The sequence below is a fragment of the Paralichthys olivaceus genome, chromosome 14, assembly GCF_024713975.1.
Source record: "Paralichthys olivaceus isolate ysfri-2021 chromosome 14, ASM2471397v2, whole genome shotgun sequence".
Classification (NCBI taxonomy): Eukaryota; Metazoa; Chordata; class Actinopteri; order Pleuronectiformes; family Paralichthyidae; genus Paralichthys; species Paralichthys olivaceus.
Genome location: NC_091106.1, coordinates 8,984,248 through 9,007,728, shown reverse-complemented (window position 1 = coordinate 9,007,728; position 23,481 = coordinate 8,984,248). Strand labels below are relative to the sequence as shown.

The window sequence follows — 23,481 nt, the reverse complement described above, 5'->3', positions numbered from 1 at the left end:
AAATAAAACTGCTTTCTTTCTGTAACAGTAAAAGTGGCCTGCAGTAATTGATCTGTGGCTATTAAAGGCCGACCGCTGGACTCAAGCAACAGAACCGTAAAAGATTCCGCTGCTGCTGCTACAGAGGGCTGACCACCTATTTATTCAAAGTTTATTAATATTGAATGGATCCCTTGTCCAAATCACACAAACTGTGACGCTGCATTTCCTTGGGCCCAAGTGTGAAGCTGATAACATGAACGGTTCTCAAGATATGTGAGCCACAGACAGATAAAAGTATTAGATAGGTGACCATTGCAGCCAATATGCCTGGTTTGAGTTAGCATTGAGAGTTTAATCCTGTTTTGATGATCTTGTTGTTTCGGATAAGTGGTAATTATAATATGTTTGAGGACAAAACATTTACTTCAACTACAGTCTGAACACAAATACTTAGGTTTGAGTGTTGACTTTAAGTACTGAAAATCACAAGCTGTCATCCTAGTTCCTTCACCACTAGTGGAAATGACTAAATCTTACCATCTCCTCTTCTAACTGAACCACAGCTGAAAATATGACTAATAACAGCAAACAAAATACAAGAAACATATAGTGAGCGGCTGACTTTCACAAGACGAAAGGCCAACGATGATGTCATCTTCGTTCCCCCACAACATAACCTCTTGACCCTATGAGAAGTGTCAGCTTGATGAGTCTACATTTCCACTGCGGTCAAGAATTTTTGTTTAACAAGTCACACAAACTGAATCCTAACAACTAAACCGAAACCTCCATAAATACTGGGAAACATGGCTTTTTTGGGACTAGCAGGCTCATGCTGTCAAGAGTTGAGGGATAAAAGACCTCTTCTTTAACATATGACCAAATTTGACTGAGAACTCCAAAAACTCCATTATTTTTAGACAGCAACATTAATACTTGCATCAGCTGTGACTCACTGCATGCACTTTTTTCATTTTACTTTCTTGGTAACATTAGAATGGCAAAAAAAATCCCTGGCTGACAAATCAGAACAGAGCAGGGGAAATAAACAAATAATTGTTTTTGTCATGTGAATAACTTCAGCCTTGCTGTCTGGTATCTTTCCCTTACAAACCACGCTCTCGGCTGGGCGAGTGAGAGCTCCACCACAAGACTCCCACCCTCCAATTCCCAGTGCTTGTACTGTATGAGCCCAGAGAACCACATCCTGAGGAGAGGAACGCAATCGACAGCAATGCCTCCTTGAACTGGAAAATTGGTTACACAATCTGAACTTTTCACTGACGACTGCGTTGCTCCACTAAAAATATTACAATCGCTGCTTTCATTGGACGCCAAACTGCGGAGAGTGCAGAGACATTTCAAAGGGAAACAATAGCAAAAACCCCATAGAAAAACAGTGGGTCACTGATCATGGGATGAGATGGGAGAGTCCTGTGTCTGTCCTTGATGTGAGTGCCAAGGTGAGAGGCTCCACTACTATTTCCCAGAATACTCCTGGGAGTTTGGGATTAAAACCCCAAACAATGAACATATAACTGAGTGATGGAGTGCTGTTGTAGGTTTTATTAACCATGAATGATATGCCATATAATGGAGAATATAATATATTACATTAAGGATGTTACAATTTACGGCTATGGGGTTCAAGGGTCGACAAGCTATTATTTTTATATAACATGAATATTATTTTCTGACAATGTCAACATCAAGTACAAGGCCACAATGACATTGCATAAAAGTAAGAAAACAATCAGGTTATTGTGTCGCCCTGCAATATTTTTCTATAACGGATTCAGTGTGAGAAACTTCTAGAGGGATCGAGACTTTCTCAAGAGCTAAAGTGAACAAAATTACCTTTGGCTCCAGTTTCTGTTTACCCAATAACTTGAGGTTTACAACAGTTTAAGAAAAACAAAAAACAAAAACTGTACAACTGGGGTGAATTTGCTAAAACTGAGTATGACGCTGCAGCTTTGGACCCCACCTCTCTCTGGCCAACCCCCTATCATCCTCTTACTCCTGTCACTACCCCCACCACCACCACTTATAGAAGATCAGCATGTATACAGTGAGAGCAAAATTTGGCACCAGCTCCCAATAATAACACACAAACCCATGCAGGACTTTTTGCCAGGCGACTGGAAGAGGAAATAGAGGAGTATAAACAGCACTCACTGCGGCCAGGCTCGGGTTTCCATGGTGTGCTGAGGCATCCTCGTGATAGCTCACACACACAACGTATCGTTCAGGAAACACACGCATATCTGAAGGCAAGCAGAGACACAGCACAGACAAGGCTAGTTAATAACGTCGGCTCACCTCTAATTATGAATCAAACTCATGGAATTGTGGTGAAGGTTTGACTTTACAGCTCCAAGCACAGTATTTACCGTCCCTCAGACCAAGATGGAAAATGGCAGTTTATAGTTTACTGCTGACGTTTATGAGCCGTGTAAACAGCATGAAATATTAGAAAATGTTACACTAACAATGGCTTCTTTGAGTGTTTGATCTGGTTTAAAGGCAGAATCCATCTATAACAATAAAAATGTTACATTATTATAATAAATGTTATTGTCCCTAAGCTCTCCAGATGAAGTTAGCTCAACATATCTCCTCAACTGTACAACCACAGCAGCCAATATCTAACCTGTGGTCTATGCAGCTTGCATAGACCACACACTTGCATTTGTGCAGATTATGTAATGAAGATGAAAATGTCAGTGAGTAGGTTTAGATACATTAAAGTCAAAGATACATAAATATTGAACAATGAAACGCAGTCAGCAAATACATCCAGAGGATGAACCCATTTGATTTTGGATATTCCAACCTCAGGACAAACTTGGTAATGTCTTGGGAAAAACTGGTATGCTTTTTGTAGATATTTCAACATATTGATGTTGTAAGTTTAAAAAAAACAAAATCAGTAATAGTAAAAAGTAATCAAATAAGCCTCTATTCCAATAATACTAAAACATTTGATTGAATAATTGTATGTTTTAGCCTCATAGTCTTTAACAGTTTGAATATATAAGCAGAAAATTAGAAGGAAGATCAGTTTTATTGCTGTTAAAACTTTTACATAACGTGACCACTACGTACTGCTCGATAAGTGGACCATTTTAACACAACCTTTGACCCCTAGGGACTGAGTTTAATTTGATGAGTTACAATCATGCTGAGAGAAGTCGTTATCTCAGTCTGCAGCAGTAAGCACTACTTTACCATCCAGGCCCTAAGGGAGCAGATATTAACTTTACTGACAGGAAGAGAGCCATGTTGGTCCCATGAAAAGGTGGCCAAGGGTCACAGACACTAGATGGGCCATGGAGATAGATTGTCACTGCCTTCCATAGAAAGCCCTCCAATCTCTCTCCTTCTCTCCCACTCTCAGTAGCATCTCAAGGGAACAGCTTAATGGCCGACTGTTCTCAACAACACCCCGAGCAGGTAGGGACAGGACATAAAAACAAGTGAGGGGGAGAAAAATCAACATGCCGACCACAGATGATCAGCTCCGTCTGTGGGAAATTTGGCTGAGTAGGAGCCATTGAGATGTCTATTTCCGAGCCATGTATCTGGGAATTGAAAACATGAAGGTTACGCACCCCCATGGAGCTGCTTGAAAATACATCGGAGGTTGAAGTGGCGCTTCAGGAAATTGGCAACCAGGTTGAACTTTTTCCCTGAAAGAAAAAAAGTGAAATTCAGATGACAGTAAAAACAGAGCAGAAAGACATGAAGGCAAATCCAGTGTACATGTAACAACCCAAGTGCCACCACAGACACCAGCGGTTTATTTGTCTTTCCCTGATGCACAGATACAACAAACACAAAACAACTCTGCTGGCATTCAAATTATTTTTTGGTCATGCAAATGTTCATAAAGGGCACACTATGTAAAGCTTCTGATCTAATATAAAGCCCTTCATGCTACCATGTTTTCGGTTTTAAAACACATCAACTCAGCTTCGCACATGCCTGGCGTCCCCAGTATCCCAGAATGTTAGATCCACTAAAATATAGAAGTTCGGAAATGCTGCTGGCCATGTATTAGTTTGAAAACTCTGGAGCAGCATTTTGGTCTGGACTGGCAAAAACAGAGACGATTGGAAATGATGACTCTCGCAACGTCTCGCTGATTTTGTCTTTTCTGTCACGACGTTGCCTTTGCTGATTAGTCAGTGTAATGCATGTCCAGTGTATGAGTGGTCATGTAATATTTAGTATGGATGGGGATTAAGACTGATACATAGCCGATATGCACGTGTGGGCATAGATTGTTTTCAAGTGTAAACGTAGTAGTATAGCTGTAGCCCGAGTTCCACATCTGGCGCCCCAGCACATACTGTAAAAGCAGGTTAAACACACGGACTGGTATATAATGTGAGAAACTGCTTTAATTCAGCTCACCTCCCAGTTTGGCACAAGCAGAGAAAGTAAATGTCCCAAGCCTCTGCTCTATTTGTCACGGACTGTTTGTCATGGTATGTAAGATGTGCTGGGCAGAAAAAATGGCCTGTTGCCTAATCTTGTAGGAATTTGTTGACTGAAAGCAAGGACACGCTATCCAGTTGTTCTTTGTAAACAAGACAACAGTGGTGGGAAGCTGACAGAGCCTACTCACCCTTCGGTACCTTGCTGGTAATCTTCTTTAAACAGTGACTGTAAAACTATACAGGACTTTACAACCACTTGTCTATTATGTCTAACTCTTATTTGGCACGCTCATATTGCTGTTGCCGTGTGAAAACATGATTACCTACAGTGAATTTTGTAAATTAAAACATTTTTGAAACACCACTGATAGGCGTCAACAAATCTTGGAAATACTGAAGGGTCTGTACGAGCATTTCCCCTTTCTCTGTTGGCTGATGTCCTCTCAGCACCAATCCAAAGAATCTAATTATCGTCTTCAAAAAGGAGCTTTCTTGTGATTCTTTGGATAATGACATGCAATTACAGACAGAAAACTGTCACAGGTATGCGGTTAACTCCACTGGCCAGTGATTAATGGCACCAGCGCCGCCTTCTTTCTCTCTTTGCTCGTGGCTGAATTCACCACCAGGTTAACTAATGAAACAACAATTTAACAGAAGAGCAAAACAGTGTAAATACAAAAGAAAGCATGAACTGAATTGATGAAACAATCAAGGACTTGTAAGCAGAGTATTCAGCCTACACTGCATTCAAATAAAGCTAAAGTGAAAAAATCAACTCGAAAGGTGATTAAAGCTTTTAAAATATGGATAATCGTTTGTTACTATGATACTATGCAATTACAATCAATATTTTGTGATGATAATAGAGTATATTTTTAATCCATTGACAGGCTGTAACAGGTGTTAGTTTAGTGTCTTTGGGAAGGTGTGCGATCATCTAAAGCTATTACACAGAAATTTATCCTCCAGCTAAATTCTCATGTGAGTCAGCTTAGACAAGATTTGTTGACATACATAAAAATCTTGCTGAGACAGAAAAAAACAATCTCTAATCTGAACCATTAAAAGGAGCAGAAACATTATTGAAAGGTAACTTACTTGGAATAAACTTTAATAATGAGAATTAGAATCAATTAAGAACAGAGGTTGTTTATGTACTGGCTGTTTATCTTTTTTCAGTATGTGTCAGTTGACATTGTTGAACCAGCATTTCTTAGGGTAGTGACCATTGATGGTTATTCATAAAAGTAACTCAAAACATTCAATTAGTTATGAAGGCAGAAGATTGGTCTAGTTCCATGATCTGTGATCTGGGATACAGATCCCTGTCTTTAAAAAAAGGGCTCTGCAAAAGAAGCGACATTTTTCAGGATTTGATGGATGATTAATAAGGAAACATAATAATTTAACAATTTTTATAGCCAAACATGGCCCCAGGTAACACTGTAAATCTGTAAATATATATATATATACTTACAGTCTGTGTAGATAACAATGCCATTTGTAATGTATTTGCTTTGTACCCATTCAAAATGAATGATGAGTACCAACTTTCAGCTTTAAACTTACATTCAGTCATTTTTCTAGTGTTTTTGTAGCAAATCTTTGCAATCAATGTTGCCTTAAGGTCATTAGCCATTGACATTGGCTTGGTAACATTATCACTAGTAGTGCTCTTTCAACCTTCTACTGCACCAACATTGACCGTTTTTGGTTGTTTGGTGGGTCTGATCTTATGGAAGAGACACATGTTGAAATCAGGTCAGGTAATTGACAGCGGCCCCTCACAAACATTCCACTGTTAAGCTCTAAAAGCCCCGGTGGGTGTCTGTCTGTAAGTTTAAGATGAATGTGGTGCTGATGGACAAACAACAACAGATGCAAAATCAAGAATTAACAATCAAATGAAACACAACTCAAGAAACATATGAGCAGCCAATTAGAGTTTGACCCTGTAAAACTAGGGGGCACTATGTGTTAAGCAGGTAATTACTGCAAAGACCATAAATCTAAAGGTGCATCTTAGTACTTAAACCTCATGGTCATTGTTGTCGCTGTATACAGGATCTAATGCACTGAACATGGAGCCTATTTTGCTGAACCACGAACCAAGACACATGTTAATGACTACATATCGTGTTGCTGGTGTACCTCACTCAGTGAACTGTCTTTGGAGATGGGAGCACTGGAGGTCAGATCATACTAGGTGAACATGAAGTATGTAATGATACTGGAAAAGTTGATCCCAAAGGGGAAATTTCAGAAACACGTTCTATGGGCATGGTCGATAGCAGAATTCCTTTATTGAGAAAGAAATCTTTTTTTTTCTTTCATTTTTCAAATAGCAAAGCAGTGATCATGCATTGCACACTGGATATCTACCGAGAGAGGAATGCAGATCTGTATCTGTTTTGTTTCCCCTGATCATTTTGGGTCCAGGGATCAAGCATCTTTCAATACAGACTCACGGCTTTCCATGTTTTTAGAGGCTTTGATTTAGTCCACTGGACTCTTTTTCCTCATGTCTAGCTCTGCAACTATTCTCATTGCTTTCCCTGGTGGTTTGAGTGAGCCAATTCCCAGGACAACTTTGACAGGGATGTCTGGATACAGGGTTGGGAACCAGCACAACACCACGGTCCGAGACATCAGCTGTTGCTCCAACTTTATAACGTCCTGCGCAGCGCAGCGTTGCTCTTGGCCCTCTGCCCGGGTTCTCTCATGTTAAGCTTACATTCATGTTTCTCTCGAGCAAACAGTTTGCTGGTGCCTCCTGTGGGAATGATCGGCCCCTTTCTGTGGCAACTGTGGCCCACAGTGGTGCAATACCCAAATCTGTAGAGCGGAGACTTTAAAGGGTTTCATTTGTTCTTCCTTCAAGAGAAGATGGCCTTGCTTAATTGCTTTGAAACCCAATGCATGACAATATTATGATAGGTCAAATCAAACAGTAAACAAGCTTGCACGCCATGTTTTCAGAAATGTGGTAGATAATATCGTAACCGCTTGTATGGAGAGACTTCGACCATCTTGTAATATACCACAGGACAACTACAGAAAAAAGACAGACTCCACAAGGCTGGTGCCAAGGCTCGAATACTGTAATTTTGACACACACACACACACACACACACACACACACACACACACACACACACACACACACACACACACACACACACACACACACACACACACACACACACACACACACACATGCCTGCAGCTTTCACCACTTCCTGGAAAAACAATGAGAGGAAAGAAAAGTCAACAAACCATAAGACATCCAGTGTGACTCGAAATGTAAAATGGAAGAGAGATGGGAAGAATTGAGAGCAGGGTCAAAGGTAAGTCCCCATGGAAAAGACTTCATTAACTTCAGTCATATCCTGAGATCATTACAGCAGACGTAGAAAACAGTTTCTTTCTCACAATCTACATTCTTGACAGCCCCTGCTGTTGCATACAGGGATCTATGAGCATTTCTCCTCTGATATGGAAGATTCCTCCGGTGGTTCCTATAAGGTCCTAGACATGTATTAGACTGACCACAGTTGGTTCATGGCCATTAATGAGGAATACTTCAGTGAGTGTGTCCTCTCAGTGCATTAACATATGGTTTATGCCATGGTTGGGCGACTGAACGAATATAAGATAAGATAAGATAAGACTTTATTGTCATTGTCACTGTAAAAGTTACAACGAATATATTGTCTATCTGTGATATGCTGAGTCCATCGCCAATTGTTTGGCCGATTTCTCATTTTATTTTGCTGATATTATAGTCTGCCCCCTCAAGAATAAATTCAACTGTTTATATGAACATACTTACTACAAAAACTATTTATTACATTAAATTAAATTAAATATATATATATTCATTCATTCATTCCATCCTGACTCCCTCGCTTTCTTCGTCTATCTCTCTCACTCTCATGCAGACATGCAGATGCACAAACACAATGTCATCAGAAACATGTGCAGACTCAGACTATACAAGACAAATACATAATATGGTGTTCATGAACACAAATGTACATATATTTTCTCACAGAGCAGTGAAGTGACATCCGGGAACAAGTAGTCATAATCCATAATTACATTCGCCGATACTGACAGTGGCCAATTGGATAGTTTTTGCATATCGCCCCAACTCTAGTATATGCACTTAAATTACCTTTCTGCAGTAACCTGATATCATTGAAGTCAAGAGAAATCATTTCTATAATGGGGGAAACCCTTGAACACAGGTAGTTTCTGCTAAAGGAAACCAATTTTCATGCCTAAGTTGGTTTGTAACAGGAAACCAGGCAAATTGGCAATAATACTTTGGACACATAAGGGAGTATCATAGTGCCAACAATGCCCACGGATAATAACTTGTAGTGTTTGTATGCAAAATAGTTCAGTCGTGAGCTCAACTAAAATCCAAACTAAAGTAAGTTAGCCTAAATAGGACACAGATGAACAGAATATTATTTTCTTTAATCCAGGGTTGTCCTGAATCCGATTCACAATAAGGAAAGAATTGAGTGGCCTTTCAGTTAGTCCAAATGTTTCCACCAAAAATTAAAAAAAAACCTCTTCTGCTTTGCTTTACTATATATCATTACTGCAGTGCCAGTGCCAGTGCTGGTCCAGAAACATGGCAAGAAAACAAGGAAGGAAATGTGATTACCCAGCAGCTGCATTTGAATGCAGACTCTACATTAACCTGGTTATTGCAGTGCATGTAAAGGCATTCTCCGATTTCCTGCGGTAACCTGATTTCTCTCATTAACCGTGTTTCCAGTGTGCATGTAAATGTATGATTATATGTCAGGATAACTGCAATTCCCACGCAAACCCCTTTACGAACAGGAGTTGAATCAGCAGGACAGTCGGACATCAGTGCCTGAAACTCCTGCTCTTTTGACATCTCTGCTTTGAAGTGGACCCCCTTCCTCCGTCCTAAAGTGTGGGTGGAGAGTTGGGGCTTAGAGCGAGAGAGCGAGAGAGCGGGGAGGAGTGGGGAAGGATGGGAGAGCATGAGGAAGTTACCCATATGTAAGTGGGGGCTTTCCTGGAAGGACATCACTCTCTGTGTGTAACTGTAACTACGGCCGTTGCGGAGCACTGTGCCTTATCATCCTGCACAACGTCCACCTGAAACAATATTTGCACATGAGCGTTCAATTTAACATTTGGGTGACCCCTTCATCACAGTTACAAAATACGCCGCAGCATGGTAGCTCAGGCCAACCCATAATGCAGCATGTGACTAAAGTGGTGGGGAGCATTGTGGAGCACAGAAAAATTATCGGGGGGGGGAAATCTATTTTTCAGAAACATAATCTGATGAGAGAATTTAAGTCACAATACAAAATGTCATATTCAATCATCATTATATCTTAATTATCCCAACAGGCCGCAAATCTCTAAAAGCTCGGCCTCTGTTTATATTAACTACCACTCAGAAAGAGGAGGATGCAAACTGCTTATATTGCGTTAAGCTCCGTTGGATTAATGTTGTGCAGAGCAGTTTGTGGACTTGAGTTATGCACTGTGCTGCCCCTTTAAAACTTAGATCAAGGTCTCATTGCAAGAAAGCTGTCTCTGCCTGCTGGGTCCTCTGTAAATCTGCTGGCCTGTGTTTATAAACCCAAATAGATGAACCATGGCACACAGGGTAATTCTATCTAGATTTTGCAACCATGTGTCTCATGATAAGAGGAGAGTAAAACAATGAGGAAAAGATGTAGGAAGTAGGACTATTTTGACTGAGGTTCTGAATTATATTGTTGTTTTAAGTATTTTCAGACTGTCCCTGACAACACCAGGCAAATTTGGCAGACTGTAGTATACTGTCACCTGCCCTCAAGAAAACAAAACCCACAGAGCTCACAAGAGCATGTGACAGGGGTCGTTTCTTCTGAAGTGAAGGAAAGAGCACTGGAAAACAACGACATCTTCTAAAACATTTCAGTAATTCCTGAAACAAGGCATTCTGGTCAAGCTGAACACTTAGCATGAGTTCAAGAGAGTGTGTGCCGTCTCCCAGACCAGATTGTGGTAAAGGGGGAACAGTCACATGAATGTGATCCGTGCTCAGGCTCAGGCTCAGGCCCTAATTATATGGGAACAGAGTGTGGTGTGACAGCTATGGCGGGGATTGCGGTTGTGTCCTAAGAGACTGCAGCTGACCCTGCGGAGACTGAGAAGTAGAGAAAGTGAGAAAAAGACGACACAAGGACAGCAGAGAAGGGCAGACATGGAGGGCACAGGAGAGGAGAGGGTGCATAAAAGCCTTAAAGTAAAATGAAAAAAAAAAGAAAAAAAGAAATAGAACAAAAGTTTGCGCACATGTATGTAATAATGGGGAGGGGGGTTAACAGTGGAGTCACACTGTCCTATGCATTGCTGCTGAGTAAGGCCAGGGGCTTACAGGAAGGATTTAAAGAGCCACAGCAACACCACAAAGCACCAGGGGGAAGGGGGTTGCCCAGCAGGGGCTAGGAGAGGGTGGGCTAGCGGGCAGAGGGACAGGCTGGCTGGAGCAGCGACTCTGATCAGGATCCATTTCCAGCCTGGGCCTTGGAATTCCTTTGTTCCTGTCACAGGTCTCCATTTTCCCTGAGCCTTAATCCCAGCCTGCCTCACGCCTAGTAACACAGAGCGGGGCAGGTAACTCTGCCACAGGCATGCCTCTCTATTTACAGACCAGATCCCACATAACTACCACTCACATAAATAGTAATAGTTGCAGTAGCACTCAGACGAAACAAAATGGGTTAATGCAGGTTATCACAACAAAATGACCTCTGCATTGTCAGAAATGCAACGTGAACGTTCACGGCAGGAGGCTGAAAAGTTGGCGTCAATTGATTCTCACTGAGCGTTTTTTTTCCAGATTTGATAAAATGCTTTAGCCCACAGGCTTTCAAAGAGCCAAAGAAGCCAAATACAGCTGAATCTATGACAGGCCAGAGCAAAAATCAACCATCTCCCTTTTGGTCCCTGCACGTACTCTGCTTTGTTCACAGGGAGGGAGATGGTCATTCGAAAACACATTCTCCAACGGTAAAGCTATCCAGCAACACTTGTGCTTTTCCCGCAACGGCCATGGCCAGGCTGCCTTAAGCCCCCTTCATGGGGCTGCCAAGAGGAGTCAGTGGTACACTGTGCAGCACTCGCAAAGCCCTCTCCCACGGCTATTAGTGACCATTCATCTGGGGAGCCTGGGAAAATGCCTCTCTAGCCTGCCGTGGCCATGGGGAAAGAGGCTGGCAGGTGTTCCCTCCCTCTAAGCCCTGGCACCTGTGCAGAGAGAGGAGGAAGGAACCAGCTCTGCCATGGGCTAAAATGGACTCTAGGTACCACTCTGCCGACGTTCCTCTAACTCCTCCGACTTTTAGGAAGACTCAAACACCCGGCTGAGCTGTACCCGAGCCCTGCCTCACAAGGGGAGATCAATGTGGCTGTATCAATACTAATAGTAGACATCGGACATCTGGTAATGTGCTTGGGCGGTTTGAAATGGCATGTTAACTAAATCCGTGTAAAATGAGCCTTCTCGGTTTACATTTTGCACATACACACAAATATATGAACCACAAAATTAATATCCCCCTGAGTTGAAGCAATACTAGAGCAAATGGAAATCAAGATAAAGCACAATCAGAACTGGAAGTACAAAAGATCTAATCAAATGCAGTAGTACACTGTTAATATCTGAGAATATACAATAATCTGCAACAGTTTCTTGGGCAGTTGGTGTAGCATGGTGTTGTGTCAAAGGACCATGTCTGTCATGAAGAGGTTTTTAGAAGAACTATGGCATCTTCATGAAGATCACTGTGACACTCGTTTTGTTGTAGAACATAACCACCATCCTGTTTACTCAAATATCGAATCAAATGACAAAAATGTATTTCTCAAAGCAGAGAACCTATTATCCGCTCATTTTCGATCAGTAATTACTCTGAGAAATGTGGGTGTGTTCCTCACGGTCTACCAGGGAGAATGTGAGAGGCCTCTCCCAAGATCCCCTTCCTTGGGCTTCTAAAGTCGAAAATGTCCACTCTGCTTGTCCAGAGCCAAAATGCTTGGTGGGAAAAGTTCCCTCTGTTCATCTCTCTAAAAACATAAATAAATCACATCACTATGAGCTAATCATGAAGTCTCAAATAGCCTGGGTAAAAAAAATTGAAGAAGGGGGGCTGTCAGTTGGAAATTGGCCCCTGCAGCTGAGATTTGAAGAAATGACTTGGATTTATGTTGGCAGAAGACATGGGATAAGCCCTGCTCTGACATGTTCACTGGGTGCTACACACACACGTACACACGTACACACGTACACACGTACACACACACACACACACACACGTATATATGCACCTAACATAGAAGAAGTACATGAATACAATAACCCATAGAGATAACTCAGATACAAACACTTGCACTGAAGGGCCTTGGAATGTTAAAAGCTGTTGATGGCTCATTTGAAGTGCCAACAGCTGAGGCTGTTACGCTGTTCTTACTGCTGTCGGTTGGCGGAAGCCCCTGTGATTTCACACTGGCACCAGCTCAAACGCCGCCTCATAGAAGACCCGCAGACCCCCTCCCATCCCAACCCACACATAGCACCACACTCCATCCGCCTATTCTTGGCCCAGACACCCGTACTACCCCACCCGACACCTTTCTCTATATGCAACAACATGCATTTGCATGTGTTCCTGCGCATATATGTCTCACTCCAGGATATCCAGCTTAATTCTGCTCTCAAATAACACAATGCTACACACAGATGCAAATAGGTCTTCTGCTGAAACAGATACATGCAGAAAAGCGGCTTCCACTCCCTGCTACGGACAGTTTGAAAGTCCTGTGAGGATTAGGAGGTTAGCGTTTGACCTGCTTGCAGAACAGACGACCCCAATGCTTAATACCCACCCTGAGGTTTGCTGGGCTTCCCTCCCTAAGCCTGTAGTCCGTCCACCCCCTTTTTATGGCTCCTGCCTGCCTGCTCACTTCTCACAGTCACAGTCTCCACCTTTACTGCGCTGCTGCCTCCCTCACATGGGACAATGAAAAGACCAAGAATGTCACTACACTCACTTAAGACTTTTAATGGGACTCCAGCAGATGAACTGTGTAGGCCAGTTTGAAGCACTATACAATACCTTTTCATGTTCTGAGAGGGGGGAATTCTCTGATATGGTATGGACTCATGTTCCACTGGTTACATTCTTTTTGGCAGAGCTACAAGGAGCTTAATCATTTTACACGCATATTTCACCTCTGAAATATTGATAGTCCCTTTGTTCAACACAGTGTGTGAATGTGTGCACACAAGTGTCTGCATGGGGCTTCAGTCTGTGATCTCCATCATTAGACATGTCTGTCTCTCCTCAGTCTGTCATGGGGAATATGAGTCAGGCTTTTCAGTAACCTTACACTGTTAGCCTGTTCACACCTAGCCCAGGGGGAGGCTATATCTCGCCAACACACTAACGCTCCCTCTGATTCTCACTGGTTTCGATGTGTCTGAGCACCTGGTTGCATGCACGTGTACCCCATGTACACATGCATCTGTGTAGAACAACATAAACACACATGCATACGCTGTTTAAGTGGAGGGGAGTAGCGTGAGAGGCAGAGCTGCAGCCACAGGAGAAACTTTATGAGCCAACTGCCCTGTAATCCCACTCTCACAGTCAGCCTGCCCTGCTGAGAGAACCCACTTTAACTGCCCTTAACTGCTACCTGTGACAAACCTTTCTGCCTTACAACACGCAGCTGGGGGTTCCTCTGAAGCCTGGCTTAAAGTGCTTCAAAGGCATGTGCGTGGGTGGCTGGGGGAATGTAATTGCTTTGGATTAATAGGGAAGAATTGAATCTGCTTGATTACATTGGCAAAAAAAATGATATATGTCTCTGTGTATGTTTGTATGTGGCAACCACTTTCTGTGTCATCCAGTTATGCACAAGTGTAGAAAACACAGGTGTGCCAGCATCACTGAAACCAGAAGGGTAACGAACATAACCCATTTTAATGGATTTAACATCTCACATGTGTAAATGCATCTGAGATGTGCCAAGTTAAACAGTGCAACACTGAATAAAAACTTCTATCAGCTCTTGCGTCCACACCCTGGGCGTAGATAGCCACCATGTCCCAACTAGTTCTCCACCTACACTCTCCTCAAAAAGGTAGCCTTGAAATATTTTTTAGACTGCTTTGTTATTTCATTCCCATCCTGCTCACATGGCTCAATGACCCACCTCCATGCACGCAGCCACATCTCTGCACTGACTTTCAAAAGAATAAATAATGGTTTTGAGCCAAAATAAATCATTTTACTTATTAAAGAGTTCATGACAGACACACCTAAGACAAGACAAGCGAAGACAGTAATGACTTCACTCCAGAGGAATGAGCAACAACAAATTCAAAACAGAATAAATAGAACTCATAGTCATCAAACGCAAATTTTAATTAACGATTCGAGTAAAAGTCAACACATTAAAGAAGGAAAAACATTCTACACAATGATGAATCATGGTAATTTCAAAAATTATCTCACGATAAATACCAAGAATATTTGGTGGAGTGTAATGAGGGTCACATGATGATGTGGTACCTTTCACAAAAAAGGCTGAAGCAGGTGCCAGCTCCTTCTTTTGCTTGAGTTGTCTTCTCTTGTGGAGGGACTCTGTGTACTGCTTAACCCTGTTGTCCACAGCATCTTGCACCAGGGCTGTAACCTCCTACAAACAGTCAGGACATATTTCAGTATAGTAAGTTTTTTTTGTAATTTCATTTCACAAATTATTATTGATGAGCGCAGGCAAACAACAGGACAGTAAGAGTCCCAATTTTTGGCCTGTAAGGCAACTAACTCCACAGGTGGCTACTGGCTAGGTGGAGAGATGGGAACAGTTTTGCGACAATGAAAACCCCTGAGAAGAAAAGACAGAAAGCTTAAAGTCATTTTAGATTCCACGCTACTGCTGTCCTTTGAAAAGGCCCCCAGCAGAACAGAAGCCATATATTCAGTCACACACTTATTCACACGCACGCCCTTATCCCTGTGTCTGTACCTCAATGTGGTCCGTAGTAAACCAGCTGCCGTCCTCTTGGCCGCCCAGGGGCAGAACGTGGAGATCCACCAGCACAGCAAAATTCCCACACTGTAACACAAAGAGGAAGGACAGCCACAGGTTGCCGAGTGGCATTAAGCTCACGGACAACAAAGGAAATCAGAGTGTGGGTGATTGACAGCGAGACAAACCACAACGACCCCCTATGTCCTCAAACATCACCCCAGGCCTCTCACAGCAAGTCCCCTCCCTCCTGTTTCTCTGTCTAGCCATCTCGCTACCATCTCTTTACAAAATACTATGGTCCTGTCTGTCTCCTCAAATTTCTCCTCTCCCAGCGTAAAAAGTATGTTCCCGCACTATATATACACTTTGCAATGCCTCAGGTCACAATAAGCAACATAAAAAAAAGTCTAAAGATGTTCCACATAAATGAGGATTATGCTACTTTGTACCAGGGAAGTGGTAAAACTACCCTAAAGCACTCCATGTTTCTACACTTCTGCACTACAACTTTTTGAGTGGCGTAGCAAGCTGAGTAGCTGCAGAGTGGATTCCTGAAGCGCAACGTCATTGTGTCAACGACAATAAGCTATAAGGGACGGGGAGGCCAGAAATGCCGCGGCTGGTTAAGTTGCTGTTACATCTCTCTCAGGCTAGCCTGATTATGGTTTACACATGAGTGCAAAAGCTGCCCGCTGCACAGAGCAAATGGATGTGGGTCTCGTGTGAACTTCGCCTCTGCCTGGACAAGGCAGTAATGGATGGACTGAGACCACCCACAACTTGACACAGAGGAGCAACAAGTACTGCCCTAAAGTGATAATGAAGCAAAAAACATTGAAATGAGTGGGGTAGCAAAAATATCATTTTCTAAAGACAAAAGCATATTTCAGCCTCAGACCGTAGAACTGGAAAAAAGTATGCGCAAACAGAGGAGAGGTTATTCATTTCGTAATAGGGAATACTTATGCACACTAAGAGCTTTGTACTGAGCCGAGCTCGTCCCCAGAGCTGAGACAGAATGACCAAATTCTACAACACAGACGTGAGAGATCTTCCTACGGCCCGCTCTCATGATGACATGAGTCAATGAATGAACAGGGTGTGTGGGAGAAGGCCTGTGCTACTTAAATCCTAAATCTGGACACAGGTCCACACTTTCCAACTCCAAACTCTGTCCAGTTGTCTCCTCATCTTTGGAATAACTTACCTTAACTCCTCCTTAAAGGGAAAACACTGATACCCTGCCATTTCTATTACGCACGATTTGCTTGGTACAGTGGTTTTACAGCTAAATTTAGGAACAGACTGAAGGTGATAGAAAAAAAACATCTATCAGTGTTTATATGCACTGCAGCCAGAAGCTCCTTTTTTATACTGATAGTTGTGGATCAGCCTTCTGTTACAGATTAGGATTTTTCATGGAACAGAATTTTAATGAAATCTGCAATGGCGTTGTTACTTGAGCCGTCCTTGTGTTTTGATGTGGGAGTTTATTATTTCTATTCTTAAACTGTGGTGATGTGTTTTGGATTTTAGGATAATATTGTTGAGTTTTGAATGTCTTGTGTGTCTTTGAAGATCTTGGGGCCATGTTGAAAATAAGTGTTATTCAGTTTAGCATGTTATCCTTTAGATCCCTTGCCTGATAATCCATAAATCCAATCAATAGATCAAAAAAAGATGCATGCTCAGAGCAAATCAAGCTGCATGATATTTAGTATTTTTCCAAACTAGAGGATTTTCTTTTTTCATTGTGTTTTAATAAATATTAATTGAAGTGAAGCTGCTCCTTATTTCTCCTCAAGTTGACATGCAGGTCAAATAGAGGAGAGGGCGCCACCATATGACTGAACAGCGAACATTTCAATTGCTCCTTGCTCTGCAGAATATGTCAAGCGCTAACCTCCAAATGTGTGCCAGCTTGTACTGAAGTCTCTGCATCAGTGTCATCAAGACTAATCGGAAACTAATTTGTTCTAAGTCTCTTAAAAACACAGTGCATTAATCTGTGATCCTCTGACTCATCCCTCTATATCCTGAAATATGTGGGAACAGAAGTCAGAGCATTAACATGTGGTAACAACAAAAATATCCACTTGGAAAATATTCACTGTAAAAAACACAGGAGCACTTCGTAGAAGAATTACTGTAAACAAAAGAGAAGTTGATGTAGAAAAACATACAAAGCAAAAAATGCGATGGACCAGAAATGTGTGCATGCTGCCTGTCAGAATCAGCGTGTCCCCATAGATCAGTACTCTCTCTATCCCCTGCCCTTTGTCTCATGTCAGTCCACGGATGACTGGTGGGCTGAGCTGACTGCCCCCAACAATTACCAGTGTGTGGGAGAGCCTAGCAACGGAGGGTCAAGACCCTGTCAATCCAAACAGCACCCAACCAGAGGACGAGCCCCACTGTGGTTTCTTGGGGATGGAATTGACACACGCTGGATGTGTTTTGGTATCCTGACCTGAAATGTTTTGAAGAATGGCATTACAGATAAGTATAAGATCTGAACTGTACAATGTTGAATGAGATGCCACTTAATTATGTGTAGTGGCCCTGCAATTATTCCTTAACTTTTAATGTTCAATTTTTGTTGACAGTGTGTCAGGGAAATGGTCATTCACGTCCTGATTATTAAGGTCATAGAGAATGATGGTATATTATTGGTGTTTTATAGTTATTGTTGTGTAATTGTTATTGGTGTGTTATTGGACAATGAGGGATGTTTCTAATATTCTGCTCCCTACCTGTGTAAGTACCTGAAAGGGCACTATATAGCTCAGAATTAGTCAATAACTTGGACAGAAGGGGCAGTATAAGGTTTAGAGTGGTCCTCTTGAAGGGGCGCTGCATCTCTTAAAGCGGTTTCTGAGCTTTTGATTGAATGTGTTTTTGGCTGAAAGCCAGACATCTAGCGAGCCTTAGACTAACTTCCTTTTATCACATTAGAGCGGCGGACAAGACTCGACTGGGAACTGGACATTAATGATAAACACTGGTCTGCCCCTTACACAAAAAAAGCATGTGATACGGGGGATTTTGTCAGGAATGCAAACTAATGCAATCACACTAATGAGAAAAACTATTAATTTGGCCAGGAGAACTTGTGGTTTGCTGGAGACACACATTTCCCACTAAGTGTCAATCGGTGAGTCCAGGCTGTTTATGTGCAGCTAGCAGAGCTTTTACAAAGAACATTTGTGGTGTGTGGCAGATAAGACACAAAAGCAGCAGAATCTCACACAAAGCCTACAATCACATCATGTGGTCTAAATTTGTCAACTTGCAGCACAAAGAGTGACCAGTGGATCTCTAAGCTGAACTCTGCCATGAACTATGACCTCCACATACCCCCCCTTAAAGCCCAGCAGTCCATCTTTAGTCAGATTTGTGCAAGCAGCCTACTACTTTCTAGTTGTAGTAAATCAGACCACAAGGACTTCTTTGAGTAATGTAATCTGAAAATGAAACATCCCGTATACTCACTAAAGCTGTACTTTGCATGAACACATTTGAGGCGATACTCAGAGCAACTGTCACTGTTGGTGGAAAGAGAGGTTTGATAAAGGGCCAAGTTCTAGAGGAAGTTACTCTTTTCATGCATACTAAAGTGGGCCACCACTGCTTTGTTCTCTGTTTTGCACAGGCCTTTTAGAGTTATGAACAGAGGCTGAAGCCTGAATGAGAGGCAGCAAGGAGCGCTACTTAATACCAAATCCTTTATTGTGCCATCTTTGTGTGCTGTCACACACTGAATGAATAGAACCAAGTCTTCCTGCAGGCTAAGCTCAACTTCTCTATCCTAATTCTCCCATACACTGCCAATCTGATAGCTGTGGCCTGCAGGAAACAAAGGGTTAACCAAGACTACAACATAATAAATGTTTGAGCCAAAAGTTGCACAAAGTCCACACTACACAACATGCAAAAAATCCTCTATATATACTTCATATTTCCTGTCTGTAAATAAACAACCCCTGACTCAGACTCACTGATGTCTTCTTTCCCTTTTCTGGTCTTCAGGGCTCTGGTGTATATCACTCTCAGTTCCCAAAACACTCTCTACCTTCCCTTATCTTTCCCCAAGACCCGGCTCTCCGTCCTCCCGTCTGTGCTGCTCCAAGTTGGGCACGGGGCCCAAATCTCTATGAGCGGCTTCACCCGCCTCCCCACCTCGCTGCCCTTTGCCATTGCTATCGCGCCGTATAAGAACCAGACCTTCTCGGACTGCACTTAGCTCAGAGGCTAACACTAACCAGCCACAGATGTTTACATTGGGAAAGAAGGGGCAGCTGATGCGGTCTCACTCAATAAAACTTGCCTCTCTCCCACTTTCCCTTTGTCTCTCTCTTTTTCTGACGTTCTCTCTCTTTTCTGCAAGTCTGCAAAGAACCCAAGGGAGCTCTTTAGATCTGTGGGTGGGACAACCCTGCTCTCAGGCCTTATTTGTCTGCGCTCTCTGTGCTGTGAGTCACCTGGGTTTCCCCCTTAAAAAAAAAAAAAGACATTTCTATGTTCCAATTTTTTATCCTGCCAGATACTGAGCAGTGAAGCTTGAGACGTGACTATTACTGAGGCGAATGTTATTTACAGAGTACATGGAAGCATTTTGTGTGCAAAGCTCCCATCATTCAGGTGAAGGTTAACACACCTGAGTTCTCTTTATATGATGATAAAATGGGACACAACCCAGGCGTGGGATTCCAGCAGCAAGAATAGACAGGAATATCTCCAGGTAACACAGGGCAAACAAAATTCCGGCCGTCACATCCTAGAGAAACTGGTAGGCAGACCGAAACAGCAGGCTGAGAAGTATTTGGCCTCATTAGGAAATATGAATTCTGTATGGTAATATGGAGCAGTGTTGAGATGAAAGGGGCTTTTTTTTTTTTTTTAACACTGTCACCTTCTCTTGTAAAAGATTCCCTAAGTTGGAAAATGGCAAAACTCAAACTGCAATGATTTGGTACAGAAGCATGATGTGTGGTCCGTGTGACAACAACACTGAACAGCACATAAACCTCTGACATTAAACTTCTCTGTGATACCTCAAACTTTCTATTCTTAAAAAACACTTTGGTCTCTGTCTCAGCCTACTGCATTAGATGGTTAGAAAGTCAGCAGTGCATATTGCTAATAGAAGGCAGATTGCAGGGTTCTGCCGCAGCAATGTCCTAGAAGAAAGCAAGTGCTTCAGTGGATCAGCATTTTAGCCTGGAGGCCCTTTTCAGGAGGTCTGTGAAGTGGCAGGTCACTATATAGTCTGAGCCTACTTAAGAAGAAGCATACCAGCCCCTCCTGCAGTTCCACAGACCAGGGAAGGAGCTGCCTTGAAAACATTTTAGGAGAAAGGATTGTAAAACATACTGCTGTACATCCTACTGGAGATGGCATGGATAATTCAAGAACATAACTCATAATTGCTTCAATAATCCTCATTCTCTGTGCAAGATGGCAAAGATAATTTGCAACATGCATTGTCTGTACAGATTTCTGCTCTTTAATGTTCTGAGAAGTTGATTCATTCATTAAAAACATGGGGGACAGTGGTGTTTGTTTTGCAAAAGAGAAGCCTCTGGTAGTGCCTTAAATGCTGTTCTTTAGACTGATCCCTTCTAATGTAATTGTTTGTGGTAACTTGGTTAAGCATGGTAGAGGCTGCCTGTGTGCATTTTCTCAGGCAGCGTAACACAACAGTATCATTATGTGCCCAGTGGGAAGGAACCTTCCGTGAACCTCAAGGGTTTTACTCTCCCACAACCAACTGAGGGGGGTCGTGAGGTGGCCTGTATGCAGGCATGCATATGAAACAAATAAAGGGAGTGAATGCAATATCTGGTCAACTAGGCACACATGGCATTATGGAGGATGTGAGAGCTCAGCGCGAATGTCTGCAGCCCTCATCCGAAACTCTGAATAAATGAAACATCAACAAAAGAGAGACCAGCGGCTTTCCCTGCACTTAACAAAAACATCTGATGTACATTATTCCTGACAGAGCATCAGACACAGGATGAACAGCTTGGCTTTTTAATAGAATGAGTTTCCTCTGCTCTGTGCCGGCATCCATTGACAAAAGCCTGTGAGGGAGGCAGTCAGTTTAGATTTGCAAAAGGTGACCAGAAACCTCTTCTAAAGGATGAATAACAACATCAGAATGTGAACACAAGACAAGCGACACATGCACCTGTATCTCCCCCTAGTGGCCAAAAACATTTGCTACTGAGGAGGACAAAATAATGAATGTAGGCAGACTATGTTGCAACAAAATATGAGCATTGTAAATGTTAGAATAGTAAGCACAATTTTCTGTGTTGCATATCTTTGCCAAATACACAACCGCTTTTCATTGGTTTAAGATAGACCATGATAACTTGAGCCAAGAAGTAGTGTGTGAAGCAGTTCTACTGTTTGGAAGGAGAATAAACATAGTGGTTATCAAGAATGCTGGCAAAAGAAGTTTAAAAAGCCCTGATCAAATGCAGATTCCTCTTATTCTTTATTAATCAGTATCTTGTGTGCATTCTATGTGGGAAAACATTTTGCCTAAAGTAATTATGAGGTTTTGTGGTCACTGAGAAGCTCCCATAAACTCATTTACTTCGAAACAAGATCTTTTCTAACATGTCATATGTACATGTTCACAAAACACTAAAGAATATCATGTGTTCCAACGAAAACATTTTAAAGGAGTTTTGCATGTTTCAACATGTTATATTTAAGACTTCTAAGACCATAATGAATGAAATTTAAGACATGTGTCAAATACAACAGAAATGAAGGAGTATCAGAGTCCCATAATTAAAGACAGTAGACTAGATTGCAGACTATCAATTATCAGTTCACGTTTTCATAAAAGATTCATTTTAAAATATGATGAAGCATCAAATGAACATTAACACATTTAAGACCTACCTGAACATATCTAAGACCCAGTATGTAATATATTAAACGTATTTAAGACTTTGTAAGAACCTGCAGAAACCCTGCTTTTACTTTAGGTTACACATTTTGTTTGCAGATTTATTTGTGATTAGATCATCTCACTTTATTTAATGTGTCCAAGCCAAACAGGACACACAGTCATAAAGAGAATATAAACTCAGAATGTGTACCAAGTTGTAGATGTTAACAAAGGTACTTTATAATACATTATAATACTACAATTCAAACAAATGAAAACGTTCTACTAATAATTCCAGAGATCTCTCTTTGTGTGCCCGTCTGCTTTTCTTTTGCGCTGCAAAACTTTATACTGTATACTTCGTTTTCACTTACCTTAATGACAAATTTGTGAGGAGCCATTGCATTGAACCCAGCACTCAGCCAGTTTGACCTGAAACATGTACAGTCATAGATTACAGGTGGTTGTATACTCTTATAATCTGGTTGTGCAGATGAACCGATACGTTAACGTGACCTCTTCACATGAGATTGAAGTTATGACATTTTACAATAATTAGAGTTTATCTGGTTGCTGCAACCTGAGGCTTCAATAATCTTTTACGCCATGTTTTTAAATGTTTTTTGTGGACATGAGGAAGAGTGGCTAGAGCTCAATATCAGCTGAAAGGCATCGAACTAAAATCTGGTATCGAATAGTTGGATCATCTTAACAGCTCGCAAGAAGAAAGATGACTGCTAAGAAACACACCAGGGGGATCTGTCAAATCATAACCAGCCAGCGACGTGTTAACTGCACCGTAAATACGCAACAAACAGATATAATGTGTAAATACAGTAAAACCAGCAGACGTGACAACAGACGTACCGCCAACAGTTTGAATGTTTGTCGAGCGAGAAGGGCGGCAGGATATGACGTCACATTCCGTCGGTAGTCCAACAGCAGAGTCAGTCCGAGTCTGTAGAATAAAAAACGTCTGTTAAAAAAGGAAAGATGGAGTCCGAGCTATTTTCTTTATCTACTTTAAAGCGTGGAACTCGAGTCACATGA

The 23,481-nt window shown here is 42.0% G+C and overlaps 1 protein-coding gene across 2 annotated transcripts in view; it reads right to left on the bottom strand.

Annotated features, from left to right (window-relative positions):
- slx4ip (SLX4 interacting protein) overlaps nt 1-23,481 on the bottom strand; it is a 31,319-nt gene that overhangs the window by 7,129 nt on the left and 709 nt on the right. The window contains exons 2-7 of one of the 2 annotated variants that reach the window (XM_020098350.2): nt 23,299-23,389; nt 22,806-22,863; nt 15,516-15,605; nt 15,056-15,182; nt 3,597-3,674; nt 2,161-2,249 (exon numbers count right to left, since the gene is read on the bottom strand). In XM_020098350.2, the coding sequence (XP_019953909.2) occupies nt 2,161-2,249; nt 3,597-3,674; nt 15,056-15,182; nt 15,516-15,605; nt 22,806-22,832 (411 nt within the window). In that variant the 5' untranslated portion in view covers nt 22,833-22,863; nt 23,299-23,389. Of the gene's footprint in view, nt 1-2,160; nt 2,250-3,596; nt 3,675-15,055; nt 15,183-15,515; nt 15,606-22,805; nt 22,864-23,181; nt 23,277-23,298; nt 23,390-23,481 lie in introns of those variants that run through there. The other variant, XM_020098359.2, reaches the window with a different exon arrangement.